At 45.1% G+C, this 17,293-nt stretch overlaps 1 protein-coding gene across 1 annotated transcript in view; it reads right to left on the bottom strand.

Annotated features, from left to right (window-relative positions):
• Nucleotides 1-3,424: 3,424 nt before the first annotated feature.
• VDR (vitamin D receptor) overlaps nucleotides 3,425-17,293 on the bottom strand; it is a 365,732-nt gene continuing 351,863 nt past the window's right edge. The window contains exons 8-9 of the mRNA XM_082246135.1: nucleotides 15,773-15,889; nucleotides 3,425-4,587 (exon numbers count right to left, since the gene is read on the bottom strand). Of these exons, the coding sequence (XP_082102261.1) occupies nucleotides 4,328-4,587; nucleotides 15,773-15,889 (377 nt within the window). The 3' untranslated portion in view covers nucleotides 3,425-4,327. The remainder of the gene's footprint in view (nucleotides 4,588-15,772; nucleotides 15,890-17,293) is intronic.

Genomic DNA, 17,293 nt, shown 5'->3' with positions numbered 1-17,293 from the left:
TGCATCCAGACTTATGTGGAGGTGTGGAGATGTATTTAATCTTTTTCACCTTTTGGAGCACAAAGTCGACTTCCACACATATTTTTTAGATGCTTATTTGGGACTTTGATTCACAGCGCTACATACTAATTTGATATTGCATGTTGAGTCACTTTATTAGTAGTATTGTGGCAGCAGTGACACGGTGACAGTGTTTAGAATTACATATTATATAGGACGGAGCACTAGTGTGATAGAATTATTTGCACTATAAGGGCAACTATTGGCAGCCATTAAACATGCAGCTGTGCCCTTGGTGGGAATAGCTGCACTCTAACCTAATTGTAAGTGAGAAGAGCAGCGCTGATGTTGAAGCACAAGGAACATCATAAATCGTTTTTCAAAGTATAATGATATAAGAGAATATGTGTGAAAGGTAAGTGTGGTAATTATATTCAATTATAGTGACATTTTGATCAGAAAGAAAAGATATTAAATCAATTAGGTGCACAGTCATAGCAGCACAGGAGATAAAAATATGGCTTCTAAAATTCATTTATCAGTAAGTTATGTATTATTAGAAAGTAAACCACATGGCACAATGCTATTTACTTGATATCTTGGTTCCTTTTATCAAAGCGTAAACCCAAGACCTAGATAGGAGCATCCAACTAGGACAGGATCAGAAAAATGATATATCTGAAGGCTTGCCATTTTGATTCTGAACATCATCTGATTTTATAAAGCAAAAGCAATACATGAAGCTGAAACGTACTAAGATTAAAGTGAAACTTTGAGGAATGTGTTTTGTGAAAACATTCCTTGCAGTGGGGGTTACCAGAAACTTCCACATACACATTAATAATATGCAGAGGCACTAATATAAACCACCTCAAAGGACTGGGTGGAAATTCAGGACCCACTCTACTTTAGGAGTCCATCAGCAGCTATATATTTTGTGTGCCTAACAATAAAAGGAACATATCAACAGACCAAAATAATCAGTTTTTACTAGAATACCAATAAGACTTTGCTCTTTAAAGTTATGGATATGTACTATTCACAGTATACACTGACATTACCATGGCAAGAATATATAAACAAAATGAGAGCTCCACTCTTTATGTCCACAACCAAGCCAGATGTTGCCATAAAATTTGTCAAGTATCCAGTGGAAACCATTGCTTAACTAAGCTATTCAGTAGCTGTCAGCAAACCCCTGTCACATATCCTCAGGCATGCATGTGATGCTGTTTGTGATGGTACCTTCTACGATTGGCTGTAATGGACAGCTCACTAGGCTGTTTGCAAAGCGTGACCTTCCCATCTCCCTGAGGTCATTGAAAACGGCTGAGGATTGCAGTGTGGAAAAAGCCTGCCAGCAGCAGTACCTTGCTTTTTTAAAGGTACAAGATTTGGGGCTTATGTGAGTTCTAAAGTTTATATGTTAGGGGAAGATCTGAGGTTTGAAGTGTTTGCATTGGAGCCTAACTTGTTTTGTATGCACTAGTAAATTAATTTCTGCACTAATAGTTGTACTGCTAAAAGTTATGCTAGCTAAATATTTTATAATAATAAATTAGTGTAACTTGCATTAGCAGTATAACTATGAGTGCAAACATGAAAAACATACTAAAACCACAACATGCTATTGTTCACTTGCATGCCAGTTGTCTAATGCTGGTGAACGCGATACCAAATGTAGGAAAGCTTTCTCCCCACCATCATGCAGGTTATGTTGATTCTTGAGACACATAAAGGACTTCTGTCAGGTGGACGACACTGTAGGATACAATACTGCCCCTATACATCTACTCTTGGTAATCCTGTGGCTATAGATAACAATTATATACTAGACCGGAAATGTAATCATATAAATTTGACCACCAGACTAATTCAGGTGTGACACTCACTGGGGAGCATTTCAGCATTTATGTATTACCCCTATACAAAGTTTAAAACCCCAACACAGATCAAAATGTTGTTTTCCTCATGCAGTGGGGCTGTGCCCTCACTGCATGGGCTAACTACTAGTTTTGTCTAGGAATAGCGGTGCTCCTCGACTTCCGGCAGTGGATTGTTTCTGACATCTTCACATCCAGAGCTGGTCTATGGGCATGATGACGTCAGGAACATTCCACTGCAGAGGACCGCTAGACTGCAGGGGGAAGGGGGGGATCAGGAGCAGCAGAGAACAGTCTTGTGCTTTAAAGATTAGGCAAGTATATCTTGGCTCTCCAGTCTCCTAGACAAAAACAAGTAGTTAACTCCTGTTGTGTGGGCAGAGATCCACTGCATGAGAAAAAAAATTCCCGTGTTCAGCTTTAAAACTGAATTCCAGGTAAGATCTTTATTCCATACCTACATTGGTCCAACTTGGCATAATGTAAGTATGCATATCTTACACTTGAGGGGTTGCTGGGAAAGCTGAAAATCAAAAGTAGTAGTTGGTGCCACTACAGTGCTAGCTACTCTCTTCTAGGTCCTGTGCCGAGCAGCCGCCCCACTGCACAATGACCACAGGAGGTTCTTTGCTCGGCTTTCCCACCATTTATAGAACACCTTGTATTTTTTAATGAATACAAAGCATTCTGGGATTGGATGAGGTGGAGAGGAGGGGAGGTGACATCACAATCTCCACCTCATAGGCAGTAATTGTCTAAAGCTCTTAGGGCATACCCACTCCTAGTTACCAGTATAGACATCAATAGGTTAGGCCTAAAATGAAACAGTGTGCCCAATAATAGATCTCCATAAGGAAACTGATAAGAGCTACATTCAGCCGATGAAAATACAAAAGGAGAGACCATAGTGCATTGCCACACAGGGGCGTCTTAGGGTTCCACCACAAACACACACACGTTAAGGCCAAACTATATATAAATATACATATTTTTCTTGCTTGCTATATCAGAATAAAGTCCGTTTCTCTGCATATTTGTAAAAATCAAAAATTTCCGTTTGATTTGCCTTTTAAAAATATTGTAGAAAAATAAGTGCTATTTCTCTGGTTGTTACCTTGGAACTTAGCTCAGTTTTATTCAGATGAAGCAGCCCTTGCTATATTTAGAGCTATCATAATAACCAGTATGATATACTCCTATGACAATTTCAAACTTAAAAGAGATAAGTATAAAATATTTTATGTGAATTTCATATGCCATATCCTTACAAACATATAAATGGGCTGAGAAAAAATATTTTCCCTGATCTGTATTGTGGCTTCTCACTTAAAGAAGAACTCTGCTCAAAAAACTATTTTGTTTCAGGTGAAATGCAAAAGGAAGACTTCAGGTGTATAGTTAAACTAAACGCTGGTTTTCTGTGGAGCTCCACCACCGTGAATTTTCCCAGCAATATAATCTCTTTCTATATAGCAATCCTGGTCTACGTCAGCAGATTTTCTTTTAAAAAAAAGACAAATAATTCTGGCAAAAAAAAAAAGAACTGTGGGAAAAGAAATTTGACAGAGGAACTTCACTGTTGAGAATTTTCACGGCAAGGCTCCTTAGGTTGGTCTAACATTACACAGAGTGCTCCCAAATCATCCTTCACCTATCTGAAAATAACTATTTTGAGTGGAAATATCTATTATAACTTTGTGCATAGTCTATCAGAGTTAAATGTTACACATTCAGGTAAAATGTCAAAAATAAGGGCAATTCATCTTTTATATGTGAACAAAAGGCTATTATATTTTTAAAATATAATTCCCTATGCATAGAAAAATATAAATTTTCCAAATAAACCCTTTTTCATTTAAAAATGACCCACTAAAGCTGACAGACACAGTAAAACCTGGCTCTTTGTATAGTACATGCATAAACTATTCTGCTCTATATCAAGCACATACACACTTTGGTTAAACTGCTGTAGTAAAATATTTACATTCTAATATATAATTTAAAGAAGTTAGGATGTTTAGAGTCTTTCACAATTTGGCACATGACTTTGAGATTCACAAGTTTGAAATTTAGTCAACAATGGCTTTTATAAATAGAGGAGAGCCCGTATGGACCAAAATATCAAGTTTACAAGATTTGACATTAACTGTCTAGAAGGCACACAACATGGCAAAGCATTGTAAGATTGATACATTACATCAACAGCATGGCAAAGAAGGTTAACCCTTTTTTTGTAGCATAATTAAAGAAAGCACTATAACCTTCCACTTTAGCTTATCCATGTAGGTCTTTTAAAATAGTATGTACTATATACAATGGCAAATTAATCATTTGATTAAAAGGAACTCCCAGTTATTTCCCATAGAAGAAAACAGAATTAAGACCCAGCTTAACTTGGATACACCAAATTACTCACACTTTCAAAATAAAGTCTTAGATCAAACTCAAGAGATTTCATTTCCAAAGACCTCGAGCACTAGTGGAGTGAGCATGGTGCTATGCTCTGGCTTGAAAGAGATGAAGCGATACTGTTTGGAATGCTCTTCATTTAGGCTGCGAAGGTCAGCAAGTTTCTGGATCATCTTGGGGTACAAGAGTCGACTTCCTGGAGGAGGATGCTTGCAGAGGATGTATGTTTGAAGTGCAGAAGAGAGGCGATCTTGAATGGCTTCAACCAGTGCTTTATCCTGCACACCTGGGCGGTCTATAAAACATTTTATACACAATATTTCTAAGACGGCTCTTTCAAGGTCATAACATTAACCATTTTGCTTTCTATGAGCAAGAAAAAGAACTACACCATACATTTTCAAAGGGAAAAGCAAATTGTGCCTTCTGTACCATAATGGGATGGGATTTTTTGTTGCTCACTATAAAATCCTTTTCTCTAAATTAATTGACGGACACAGCTCCTCTGATTCTTGACCATAGGGTTATATTGGAAACTACAGGTGTAGGACGATAGGCATTAAAAAAAACACAGCACTGGGGCAGTTCCCTTCTGGTATAAAACCACCTCTCTGCTATAGGCAATCCAGTTTGTACCAAAGAGATTTCAAAAGTATAAACTCCAATAGAGTAGAAGGATGGGTGCTGTGTTTTGTCAATGAACTCAGAGAAAATAATTTTACTCTGAGTAACGAAAAATCCCGTTTTCGTTTAAGTTCATTGACAGACACAGCTCTTCTGAATCTTGACCATAGGGATGTCCCAAAGTAGTATCTCAACGAGGGGTGGGAAAACCAAAAAACAACTAAGCCGACCAGACAAACATGCCAACCACACATAATACAAACCCTACCGGGGCAAACAAGGAGTCTTAACCACTTCAAGACCAGGTCTATTTCTGAGATTTGATGGTACAAGTATAAACCAATATTTTTTGCTAGAAAATTACTTAGAACCGGCAAACATTATATATATATTTTTAGCAGAGACCCTAGAGCAGTGATGGCGAACCTTGACACCCCAGATGTTTGGGAACTACATTTCCCATGATGCTCATGCACTCTACAGTGTAGTTGAGCATCATGAGAAATGTAGTTCCAAAACATCTGGAGTGCCAAGGCTCGCCATCACTGCCCTAGAGAATCAAATGGCGGTTATTGCAATATTTTATGTCACACTGTATTTGTGCCGCAGTCTTTTAAATATATTTTTTTGGGAAACAATACACTTCAATGAATTAAAAAAAATAAAATAAACAGTAAAGTTAGCCCAATTTTTTTGTATAATGTGAAAGATGATGTTACACCGAGTAAACACCGGTAGATTCCCAAAATGACACGCTTTAAAATTGCGCACACTCGTGGAATGGCGTAAAACTACAGCAATTAAAAATCTCCATAGGCGACGCTTTAAACATTTTTAGAGTTAAAGAGGAGGTCTTGCGCTAGAATTATTGTTCTCGCTCTAGTGATCACGGCGATACCTCACGTGTGGTTTGAACACGGTTTACATTTGCGGGCGTGACTTATGTATGTGCTTGCTTTGGCGTGCAAGCACGAAGGGATAGGGTGCTTTAATAATACATTTTCCGATCCCAACAGTAATAGGCAGTGACACTGACAGGTATTCTTTATGGAGGGATCTGGGGTCTAAAAGACCCCAAACCCCTCCTCTGCACTGAAGAGTATCTAAGATCAGCGTTTTTGAACACTTTGGATTTTTTAAAACTGGCGGCGTTGGCTGCTGAGTAAACTAGAAGTGATGTCGCTTCCGGCTTACTACATCGGAGACCCAATCAAAGCGGATTCCGGCTTTGTTCAGATTTTTGGCCAGCTGGCGGACGTCCCGGCTGGTGGCTCAGGTCTCCCAGTGGAACAGGAAAGCCTGGGTGAGCCACAGAAGGTGGCAGTGAGGGGCATCACCCCGGTACAACCTCTTGAGCAAAATCACATACAGGTATGTGATTTTGTAGCAAATGGTTAAACAGCAGTCAGCAAAAGCTTGCGGCCAAAAACAAGCATCAGAAGAAGCAAACAGACGACTAGGTAGCTGCCTCACAAACCTAAAAGACCAGTACCTGAAAGCACAGGAGGCACTGAGCACCTAAATTAGGCGTGCCTTAATGGGGAAGAGAGGACTCTGCCCTCTAATAGTGTACACCTGACAAGCGTCTGCCTGATCCAATGAATCGTGGTCGAGGAGGCCGCCAGGCAATTCCATTGGTCGTCTGTTTTATACCAGAAGGGTATAGGCTCATAGGCAGTGCTGTGCTTTTTTTCTGCCTAGTGTCCTATATAGGTGGCTAAATAAGCCAGTGGTCAAGATTCAGAAGAGCTGTGTCTGTCAATAAAAGGTCAACTGCAGGTCAAAAACACTGGTCAACGAACTGATAAAAAATGCACCAAAAAGCACACTGCATTTGCCCAAAGCCATAAATGACACGAACACAAGCTCCCAAATACAGTCCCCAAGGATATATTGTGCAAATATAACAATATGCAAAAAATATAGTTTCATATATGAACTCTAATAGATGGGAAGTGGAGACAGATTTAGACTACAGCTATACCACTTGGCTTGCAGTCTGTAACCAACTATACAACCTCTGATTCCTAAAAATGGTTCTAAGCACCACAAATGAGTATAATTCACTGTGTTAACATGAAACCAATGGTTGCAAACGGAGATCAGCGGGACATGTTAGGCATACAGAGAGCATCTTGAAAAAGTTGGATTTTTGACTTACCGTAAAATCCATTTCTCTGATGTTCATTGACGGACACAGCTCCTTACCTTCTTGACTGTTGGGTTATGGTGCCCCCTACAGGAGTTGGACACTAGGCAGCAAAAAGCTTGACTATGCCTATGGAGCAGTCCCAGGGGATATACTCCCGCTCTCAGCTATAGACATTCAGTTTTGTTACAAGCAGTGCCAGAAGAAAACCAACTCCACAGAGGGGTGGGTGCTGTGTCCGTCAATGAACATCAGAGAAATTGATTTTACGGTAAGTCAAAAATCCCATTCTCTTTCGTTCATTGGCGGACACAGTTCCTTATCTTCTTGACCGTTGGGACGTCCCAAAGCAGTGTTAAACATGAGGGGTGGGAACAGCAAGAAAAAATTCCAGAGGCTAAACCGTAGCCAACCAGGTAACATGGAGCTCAACCATAAACAACTAGAGCTCACCTGAAAAAACAATACACCCTCAAAGAGGACCAGGTCCTCTAAACAGCAGCCTGCAAAACCTTGCAGCCAAAAGGAGCATAGATGCACAGATGCCAACACATTCACCTTATAAAACATTGTGAAAGTGTGCACGGACAACCAGGGGGCCGCCTTGCAAACCTGCATCACTGACGCCTGCCGGAAGGCCCAAGAGACACTAAGTGCCCAAATAGAGTGCACCTTAACAGGTAAAGGAGGAACCTGACCCTTAAGTGAATAGGCATGAATCACTGTCTGTCTGATACATCTGGAAATGGTCGCAGCAGAAGCAGCCAATTCTTTTCGAGGTCAATCAGTAAGTACAAATTGTGAGTGTGACTTCCTAAAAGACTCCGTAGCTGCAAGGTACACCCTGATTGCCTGAACCACATTCAGGGAATGCAAAGCAATCTCCCTAGGATGTTTAGGCCTGGGACATAGGGAAGGCAACACAATGTCTTTATTCAAATGGAAATCAGAGATGAAAGGAGGTTTCTGAAGAACTGACAGCACCAAATTGAGGTCCCACAGCGGCAATGGAGGCCGCACTGGAGGAGCCAAGTGTTGAACTCCTTGTATAAAGGTACGCAACAAGGAATGTGTGGCCAATGGGCATTGAAAGAAAACCACTAAGGCCGAGACCTGGCCCTTGACGGTACTCAAGGCCTGGCACTACTCAACCCCCCCTTGGAGGAAAGCCAATATTCGAGCCACCGAAAAAGAGCGAGGATGAACCCCAAGAGACTCACTCCACGCAATGTACATGTTCTAAGTACAATGGTAGATCTTCCTAGAGGTAGATTTTCTAGCCTTTAACAGCGTAGGAATCACCAATTTAGACAAATCTCTATTCTTTAGCACCTGGCTTTCAACAGCCAAGCCGTCAAAGTCAGCGACTGTAAAGCAGGATGGAAGATTGGCCCTTGGGACAGCAGATCTTCCCTTAGAGGAAGTCTCCAAGGAGCATCGGTGACTAGTCGTACCAGATTAGCGTACCAAGACTGGCGAGGCCAGTCTGGAGCCACTAGAATGACCAGAATTCCTTCTGCCCCGATCCTGCACAGGAGTCTTGGCAGAAGTTTAAGAGTGGGGAAGGCGTAAATCAGATGATACTGACTCCAAGGAGCAACTAAGGCGTCTGTGGCCTTGGCTAGAGGATCCCACCACAAATCTCTGTACCTTCCTGTTGAGGCAAGAGGGCAACAGGTCCACCTCGGGAGTACCCCACCGGAGACACAACTGATGAAACAACTCCGGATGAAGCGACCATTCCCCCTGGTCCAACGCCTGTGGACTGAGGTAATCTGCTTGCCAATTTTCCACTGCTGGAATGTGTACAGCAGAGAGGGCTGGAACGAATCGGTCTGCCCACTTTAGAATACTGGCTGCTTCCCGAGCCGCCAGGGCATTTCTTGTGCTCCCTTGGTGATTGACACAGGCTGTGGCATAGTCCGCTTGAATGCGTACCGGACACCCCTGAAGATGAAATGTCCAATGATCCAGACAAAGTCTGATTGCTCCAAGATCCAGTACATTAATCGGCAGTCCACCCCCTGAGTACAATCTGCGCCTCCCCACCCTGACAGGCTGGCTTCCGTAGTGACAACCGTCAAGTACAGGGGGAGAAAGGATCTTCCCTGTCGAAGTGCCGAAGAAGGAAGCCACCATGTCAGGGACCCTCTTGTACCCTGGCTCAACAGGATTAGATTGACTAGAGACTGAGGATTCCTGTACCATTTCACCAGGATATCTTTTTGCAGAGATCTCATGTGGAACTGTGCAAACAGAACCCCCATTAAGGGAGACACCATCAGGCCGAGAACCCACATGCAAGCCCGGAGGGATGACCGCCTGCTGAACAGCAGAAGCTGGATTGCCTCCTGCAATTTCTGGAGTTTTTGCAGAGGAAGAAACACTCTGGCTTAAGCCGAGTCCAGAGTCAGACCCAGATAGTCCAGTCTTGTGGACAGAAGCAGAGCAGACTTCTTAAGGTTCAAAATCCAACCGAACTCCTTCAGAGTTTGTGGAGTAATCTCCAAATTGTCCATCAGAGCATTCAGAGACTCCGCTCGCAGAAGAATCGTCCAAGTACCCAAGCATCTGCTAGTCCATTTTCCCAGGACCAAATCTACCTTGGACACCAGGGACTTCAGGACCTCCGTCGGTGCAGTTAGGAATTGTTGGGACTGGGAGGGCCCAGCAGCCTCTGAGAGGGGACCCACACAAAAAAAGTGTATAACACTAACGTGCCACAAGGCCAAGCATAGATCACTACTGCTGCTTTAGCAGGGAGAGGGAGAGAGAACCCCACAAAAAGACTCACTACCACCAATCAGGCACTTACAGCACCTGGCAAACTGCACACCATGCGGCGATCAGGAAGAGAAAAATCCAGGAGTCAGCATCAGGGGATGAGGAGGGGCTCCCACTGCCGAATCGCTGTCCATACAGCTCCAAAAACATGGCCGCCGCTATTTTCAATGAGAAACCTCAAGAAAATGGCTGTCGAGGCTACACAAACATGGCCCATGATCATCAGTAGCAAAGGCTACAATAAAATGGCGGCACCAAGCGGCTCCCGGCGGGCCCCCAGGAGCCCCGACCATGATCCCAGCAGAAAGGGGGGCCCCCACCAGGTACAGCCCCTCTCAAAGGTCGATTCGTTGCCTGCGGCCTCCACCCCCCCCCCAACCCCATAACCAGCTTGACACCCCAGACCGACCTAAAGGGTATGGCCACCCCATGGGAGGGGCCTATGGGAAGATGGGGGGGTAACAGTTCGCAGAGGACCCCGAGAATGGAGGCAGGCGCTGCATGGGAAGGAGAACTCCGGGGGTCCGACCATCCCAGGGAGGGGCCCACATTCACCCCAAAAATCTCCAGGGTTAGAGGGTGGAAAACTGCTTACCATACCAGGAACAGGGTGGGCACCGCTCCTGACATGTAAAAAAATATAACAAGGTATATTCCCTGCGCCAAAGAGTATATTAAACAATGGTATGAATAGGTAATGATATATTAAAGTGAATGGTGCAGCAGCAGCTATAGATTAAAGACGGTAAATGCAAGTAATAGCCTTAACACTAAGGCCTCATGCACACTGGACGTTTTTACAGCTGCTGTTAGCAGCGTCAGACGTTTTTTTTTGCAGCTGCAGAACGCCCATCCATGTTATTCTATGGCCTCATGCACACATAGAGCTTTTAGGAGCTCCAAGTGGCATAGGCGTTTTACAGCTCCAAAAAAAACCCAGGAACTGTGGGTTCAGGAGCTCCAGCGTCAAGCTGCAAAAAACGTCTGATGCTGCTAAAGGCTCCATAAGGCTCCATAACGTTGCTTAACGTGCGTTAAGCCACGTTATACGTTTTTTTTCTTCCATTCAAAATCAATGGTTCCCTATGGGAGCCTATTGATTTGAATGGAAGTCACACCGCAGGTCGGATCAGGGTGATCCGACTTGCGGTGCGACCTGCACTGTGAGAATCTTGAGGGGGAACTCCACGCCAAAATGGGGAAAAAAACGGCGTGGGGTTCCCCCCCAGGTTCCAAACCAGGCCCTTCGGATCTGGTATGGAATTTGAGGGTGGCCCCGCGCCGAAAAAACGGCGTGGGGTCCCCCCCAAAATCCATACCAGACCCTTATCCGAGCATGCAGTCCGGCATGCCAGGAAAGGGGAGGGGACGAGCGAGCGGCCCCACCCCCCCTGGATCATACCAGGCCACACGCCCTCAACATGGGGGGGTGTGGGTGCTTTGGGGCAGGGGGGGCACCTCAGCGATTATGCCGGCCTCTGGTCTCTGCAGCTTATTATATAGCCATTAGGGGCGTGGTCGCCAGATGACGTCATCAGGAGACCACGCCCCCTTATGTCACAGATGACGTCATCTGTGACACAAGGGGCGTGGTCTCCCGATGACGTCATCTGGCGACCACGCCCCTAATGGCTATATAATAAGCTGCAGAGACCAGAGGCCGGCATAATCGCTGAAGACGTCGGAGGAGGAGGACCGGAGGAAGAAGGACAGCCGACAGCCGACAGCAAAAGAGCAGAAGACCGGAGAGGAGAAGACAAGAAGATTGGACAGCAGAAGGGCGGACAGCAGAAGACCCCCGGAGAGGAGAAGACAGCAGAAGACCCCCGGAGAGGAGAAGACAAGAAGGGCGGACAGCAAAAGAGCAGAAGACAGCAGAAGACCCCGGAGAGGAGAAGACAAGAAGGGCGGACAGCAAAAGAGCAGAAGACCCTCGGAGAGGAGAAGACCCCCGGAGAGGACAAGAGCCGGATGAAGATTTTTAATAAATTTTCCAAAACGTCTCCTGTCGTTATTTCCATACACTGCATTTTATGGGGTGAATGAGTAGGGGTACAGTGTACCCCATACCCATTCACATAGGGAGGGGGTCCGGGATCGGGGGCCCCCTTGTTAAAGGGGGCTTCCAGATTCCGATGAGCCCCCTGCCCGCAGACCCCCACAACCACCGGCCAGGGTTGTGGGGATGAGGCCCTTGTCCTCATCAACATGGGGGCAAGGTGCTTTGAGGTGCGGGGTGCAGAGCCCCCCCTGCCCCAAAGCACCCACACCCCCCATGTTGAGGGCGTGTGGCCTGGTATGATCCAGGGGGGGTGGGGCCGCTCGCTCGTCCCCTCCCCTTTCCTGGCATGCCGGACTGCATGCTCGGATAAGGGTCTGGTATGGATTTTGGGGGGGACCCCACGCCGTTTTTTCGGCGCGGGGCTACCCTCAAATTCCATACCAGATCCGAAGGGCCTGGTTTGGAACCTGGGGGGGAACCCCACGCCGTTTTTTTCCCCATTTTGGCGTGGAGTTCCCCCTCAAGATTCTCACAGTGCAGGTCGCACCGCAAGTCGGATCACCCTGATCCGACCTGCGGTGTGACTTCCATTCAAATCAATAGGGAACCATTGATTTTGAATGGAGGCAAAAAAAACCGCTGCTAACAGCTACTGTGGCCAAACGTGCAATAACGCTAGTAGAAAAAGCTACTGAAAGCACGTTTTTACAGCTGCTGTTTCCCGGCGTTATGTAAACAGCTTTGGAGCACGTTTTTATGACGCCCTGTGTGCATGGAGCCTAAAGGCTAGCTACAGTGCTTGCTGAATAAACTTATGTTTACAAAAACAAATAGTAGCTCACTTATCTAATAAATTAATATGTGCCTCAATTTAAATCAGTGACTTTATAAATATGAATTAATAAATGGACCAATAAATAAAATCAATAAATAGAAGGAAAAAATAAATAGTGACTGATCACATTTAATAAAGTCTAAAATAAATGACTGTTGTGCTCAAAATGTTCAAATGTAAAAGTCCTTTGTGACTGTATTAATCCAATAGGTTCAAAAGTGCAGGTGCTCAAACGTGGATATCCATAAATTCTGTGACATTGATTCGTTTCTCTGGGTTTGTGTGTAGATTAAATCATTACCAGATCAAATGGGTCCTATATGCCTTATAGCATTAGGACCACTCGCGCTTAATTGCCCCCTGGGCGGGTTCCCCTTTAGATTCATATGGACTGGTATCAGGCTCCTCCTCATACCGGGGTAAGAAACCAGATAAATATGGAGGAAGGGAAAAAAGCTCCAGATGGTGTAGTATATTAAAGTTATTTATTACCCACAATGTGGATTTTAAAAGCAGGTAGGTATACAAGTAAAAAGACGGTTGTCAGCGGTCAGCTGTGCGTCCTTTCTGCAGAGTGGCGAGCAGTGCTTCCGGCTTGCGTTCCACCTGACGTACCGTAATGAAGCTATGCGTTCCAAACTAACGCGTTTCGTCACTTCCGCTCCACACCGCTCCATAGGAATAGGGGGGGCTGTCGGTCAGGAGGAACGCTGCGAGTCAGGCCGAGGCCAGGTCGTATGCGCCCTCGCGAGACATTTAACTTGCAGGCCAGCCCCCGTCCAGTGGGGCTATGTTGCGGCCAACCTAGCACAGAGCTGAGGCCTGCGCAGGCTTGCTGGCCAGACTGGGGGGAACCTCTGGATCTACATTATCCAGTCCGTCGCCCAGTACGGCAGTTGATAGTAGATTCTAGGACCAGAGATCCCAGCAAGGAACTAGGTCCTTATTTCTGACTAGGCAGAAAAAAAACGGAATGCCTTCTGCTGAAAGTGGAAGTATATCTCCTTGGACTGCTCCATAGGCATAGTCAAGCTTTTTCCTGCCTAGTGTCCTACTCTTGTGGGGGCAGCATAACCCAACGGTCAAGAAGATAAGGAGCTGTGTCCGACAATGATCGAAAGAGAAAGACCTAGACCCCACTGCTACTCTCTCTACAGCAGTTGTCCCCATGAGTTTAATTACAGAATGTACATATCCTTATGAGAATATTCTGGTTTAATTACAGAATGTACATATCCTTATGAGAATATTCTGGTTCTCCTAATCATATTTTATTGTGAAGGTGCCATCTAATCTAATGGCACCAATATGCACTTAGGTAACTTTTAGTAACTTTAAGAAGCAGTCAGCAGCTTAGTGACAAGTAGGGAAGGGACGAACACCCCCTGTTCGGTTCGCAGCAGAACTCCCGAACAGTGGACCCCACTGAAGTCTATGGGAGCCGAACAGGAAAAATCTTAAAAGTGGAGTTCCACCCATTTTTAATAACTTGGATTACATAGATGTATGTAATCCCCTTTAAAATTACTTTTACCAATGGAAACTTTTTTTTTTTTTGCTTTGAAATACCTTATTTTCTACTTTATTCATCCTCTCCTCACTTACGGGTCCGGCCGCCGATCACGTCATTCGGCGATTCACAGGGGGTGCTGGGATGTATCTCATGGGATGAAATCTCGCATTATTACACAGGTGTCCTGAGCTGTACTGTATGTATTGAATTGAGGCCGTGCTCTGCCCCGCCTCCGCTCCGCCTCTGCCCCGCCTCCTCTCAGTGAGCGAGGACTAAAAGCATTATATCCTCACTGAGCTCACTGAGAGGAGGCGGGCGGAGGACATATATCAATAAAAAATAAATAAATAAATTAAAAACAAATCATTTTTTTCAGGAGCAGGGATTTTAAATATGTCTATAGTGTAACAATAAAAATGAAAAATTCATTTGAATAAAGTCCCTTAGGGGTCCCCTTAATGTGCCTGTAAAGTGGCGCATCTGTAGCATGCATAAAACATGCTGCAGCAAAAATTAAATAAGCACTGCCCCTTCTGATGTCACAGACTGGTGCATGCTGGGCATGTGACATCAGAAGAGGGTGGTGCCATCAGATGACATAGCCAGGTGGCCCTGCTCCTTACCTATATAGGAAATGTCTAAGCTAAGAGGAGGCATTCAGTGGGAGGCCTCCCAGGAGGCGAGAGCATTTTTCATTTTTTATATTTTTCGAGACCGGCGGGCAGCGTGATGGACGATGGATTTACATAGAGGGACACCATTTTTTTTTTAATAAAGGATTTGTCTCTTGTGTTTATTACTTTTTGACCCTTTTTTAGCGAACAGGTAGGGGTACTATGTACACGATACCCATTCACATAGGGGGGCTGGGGGGGGGGGGGGACACCCACAGCCCCGGGTTGTTGGGAAGAGGCCCTTCTCCCCATCAACATGGGGACAAGGTGCTCTGGGGTGGGGAGGGCAGAGCCCCCTCTGCCCCAAAGCAACCACTACCCTATGTCGAGGGCATGTGGCCTGGTATGGTAGGGGAGGGGCGCTCGTTCATACCCCTCCCTTTCCTGACATGCTAGGCTACATGCCCGGATAAGGGTCGAGTATGGATTTTGGGGGTATGATTTTACTGTTCAGCTGTCAGCGGGGAAACCCATTGACATCTGATGACTCATCGGTGGTTAAGAAAGCTGAGGCGGCTTCCCAGTCCCTGGGACAACAACCAGCTTATGCTGTGCCCTAATTGGGCAAAGCTTTGCCAAATCAGGGAGCAGCATGCACTGTGCAGCGCTTAGTGCATTGCAGGGTGTTCGTCAGGGTGAACACCCTGCAAATTCGGGTGTTTGGCAAAGAGCCGAACAGGCAAATGTTCGGCTTGAACTCATGCTCGGGCTGAACCGTTCATTCATCCCTAGTGACAAGTAGCCTGCTTCTCCAATCTTTTCTTCCCTCCCAAAAATCTTACATGTGTGGCTTACAGATAAAAATTATGCCAAATATGTTGTTACTGATACTCTTCAGCTCAGGCCCAAACATACTCATATGTACTACAGATATTTCAATAGTCTATACATTGACTGACCTGGTGAAAGAATGCAGATGGCCATCAAGAGGACATGTTCTTCTTCATGCAGATCCAATTTCTTCAGCCCCACCTGGAATTTTACCAGAGGCTCCAGGAGCTCCATGTTATGACCAGCTGCAAATGACAAAAACATCCATAAATGACAGAGCTGCAAATATGGTATATCACCCACCTTACTATACTTTTACTCAAGAGTGCACTGGTTTCTAAAAAAAAAAACAAAAAAATGATTTACTGATGCACATTCTACTTTTGGTTTAAAGACGTAATATCAATGTAGATCCTTGTTTTTTTTTTTTTTTTAGGGGGCGTGGCTTGCGCGCGTACTGAATGGCCGCTTAAGCCGTGAGCTCTCAGGACCCAGCCGGGATAATCGCGGATACCGAGGACGTAAAGCACAATCCACCATCACTTACCGCTCCCTCTACTAGCCCTCACACCCGGGGTGATGGCATCAAGGAAAAGGAAGGATGAGCGGGGCCCCACCAAGCTAACGGCCTTCTTCTCCAAGCCGCCGTGCTCTCAGACCGCAGCCAAAATGGCGTCGCCTCGAGACAAGGCCGCAATGCTCCGGAGGCTTTCACAGACTTACCAGATGTGGATTCCTCTCCAGCGCCGGACGGCCCTCCGCTGCACTCTCCTCCGAGCCCGACTCCGATATCTCCAGTACCGGGAAGCCCAGCCAAGGCACGGATGAGGATGGATGACTCCGACCGGCCGGAACCCACAGTGAGTAACAACATGTACTCCATGCACTCCATATCTTCCCTACAAACATCCATAGCGGCATTCCCCACCACAGGGCAGCCAGTACTTGACACCACTCTGAAGAATATGCTAATGACATTTCAATCCTCACTTACAGTGGGTACGGAAAGTATTCAGACCCCCTTAAATTTTTCACTCTTTGTTATATTACAGCCATTTGCTAAAATCATTTAAGTTCATTCTTCTTCCTCATGAATGTACACATAGCACCCCATACTGACAGAAAAACACAGAATTGTTGACATTGTTGCAGATTTATTAAAAAAGAAAAACTGAAATATCACATGGTCCTAAGTATTCAGACCCTTTGCTGTGACACTCATATATTTAACTCAGGTGCTTTCCATTTCTTCTGATCATCCTTGAGATGGCTCTACACCTTCATTTGAGTCCAGCTGTGTTTGATTATACTGATTGGACTTGATTAGGAAAGCCACACACCTGTCTATATAAGACCTTCCAGATCACAATGCATGTCAGAGCAAATGAGAATCATGAGGTCAAAGGAACTGCCTGAAGAGCTCAGAGACAGAATTGTGGCAAGGCACAGATCTGGCCAAGGTTACAAAAAGATTTCTGCTGCACTTAAGGTTCCTAAGAGCACAGTGGCCTCCATAATCCTCAAATGGAAGACGTTTGGGACAACCAGAACCCTTCCTAGAGCTGGCCGTCCGGCCAAACTGAGCTATCGGGGGAGAAGAGCCTTGGTGAGAGAGGTAAAGAAGAACCCAAAGATCACTGTGGCTGAGC

The sequence above is a fragment of the Pelophylax lessonae genome (genome assembly GCF_965119305.1).
Source record: "Pelophylax lessonae genome assembly, chromosome: 2".
Lineage (NCBI taxonomy): Eukaryota > Metazoa > Chordata > Amphibia > Anura > Ranidae > Pelophylax > Pelophylax lessonae.
The sequence above is the reverse complement of the archived record's forward strand: the minus strand, read 5'-3'. Positions and strand labels throughout refer to the sequence as shown.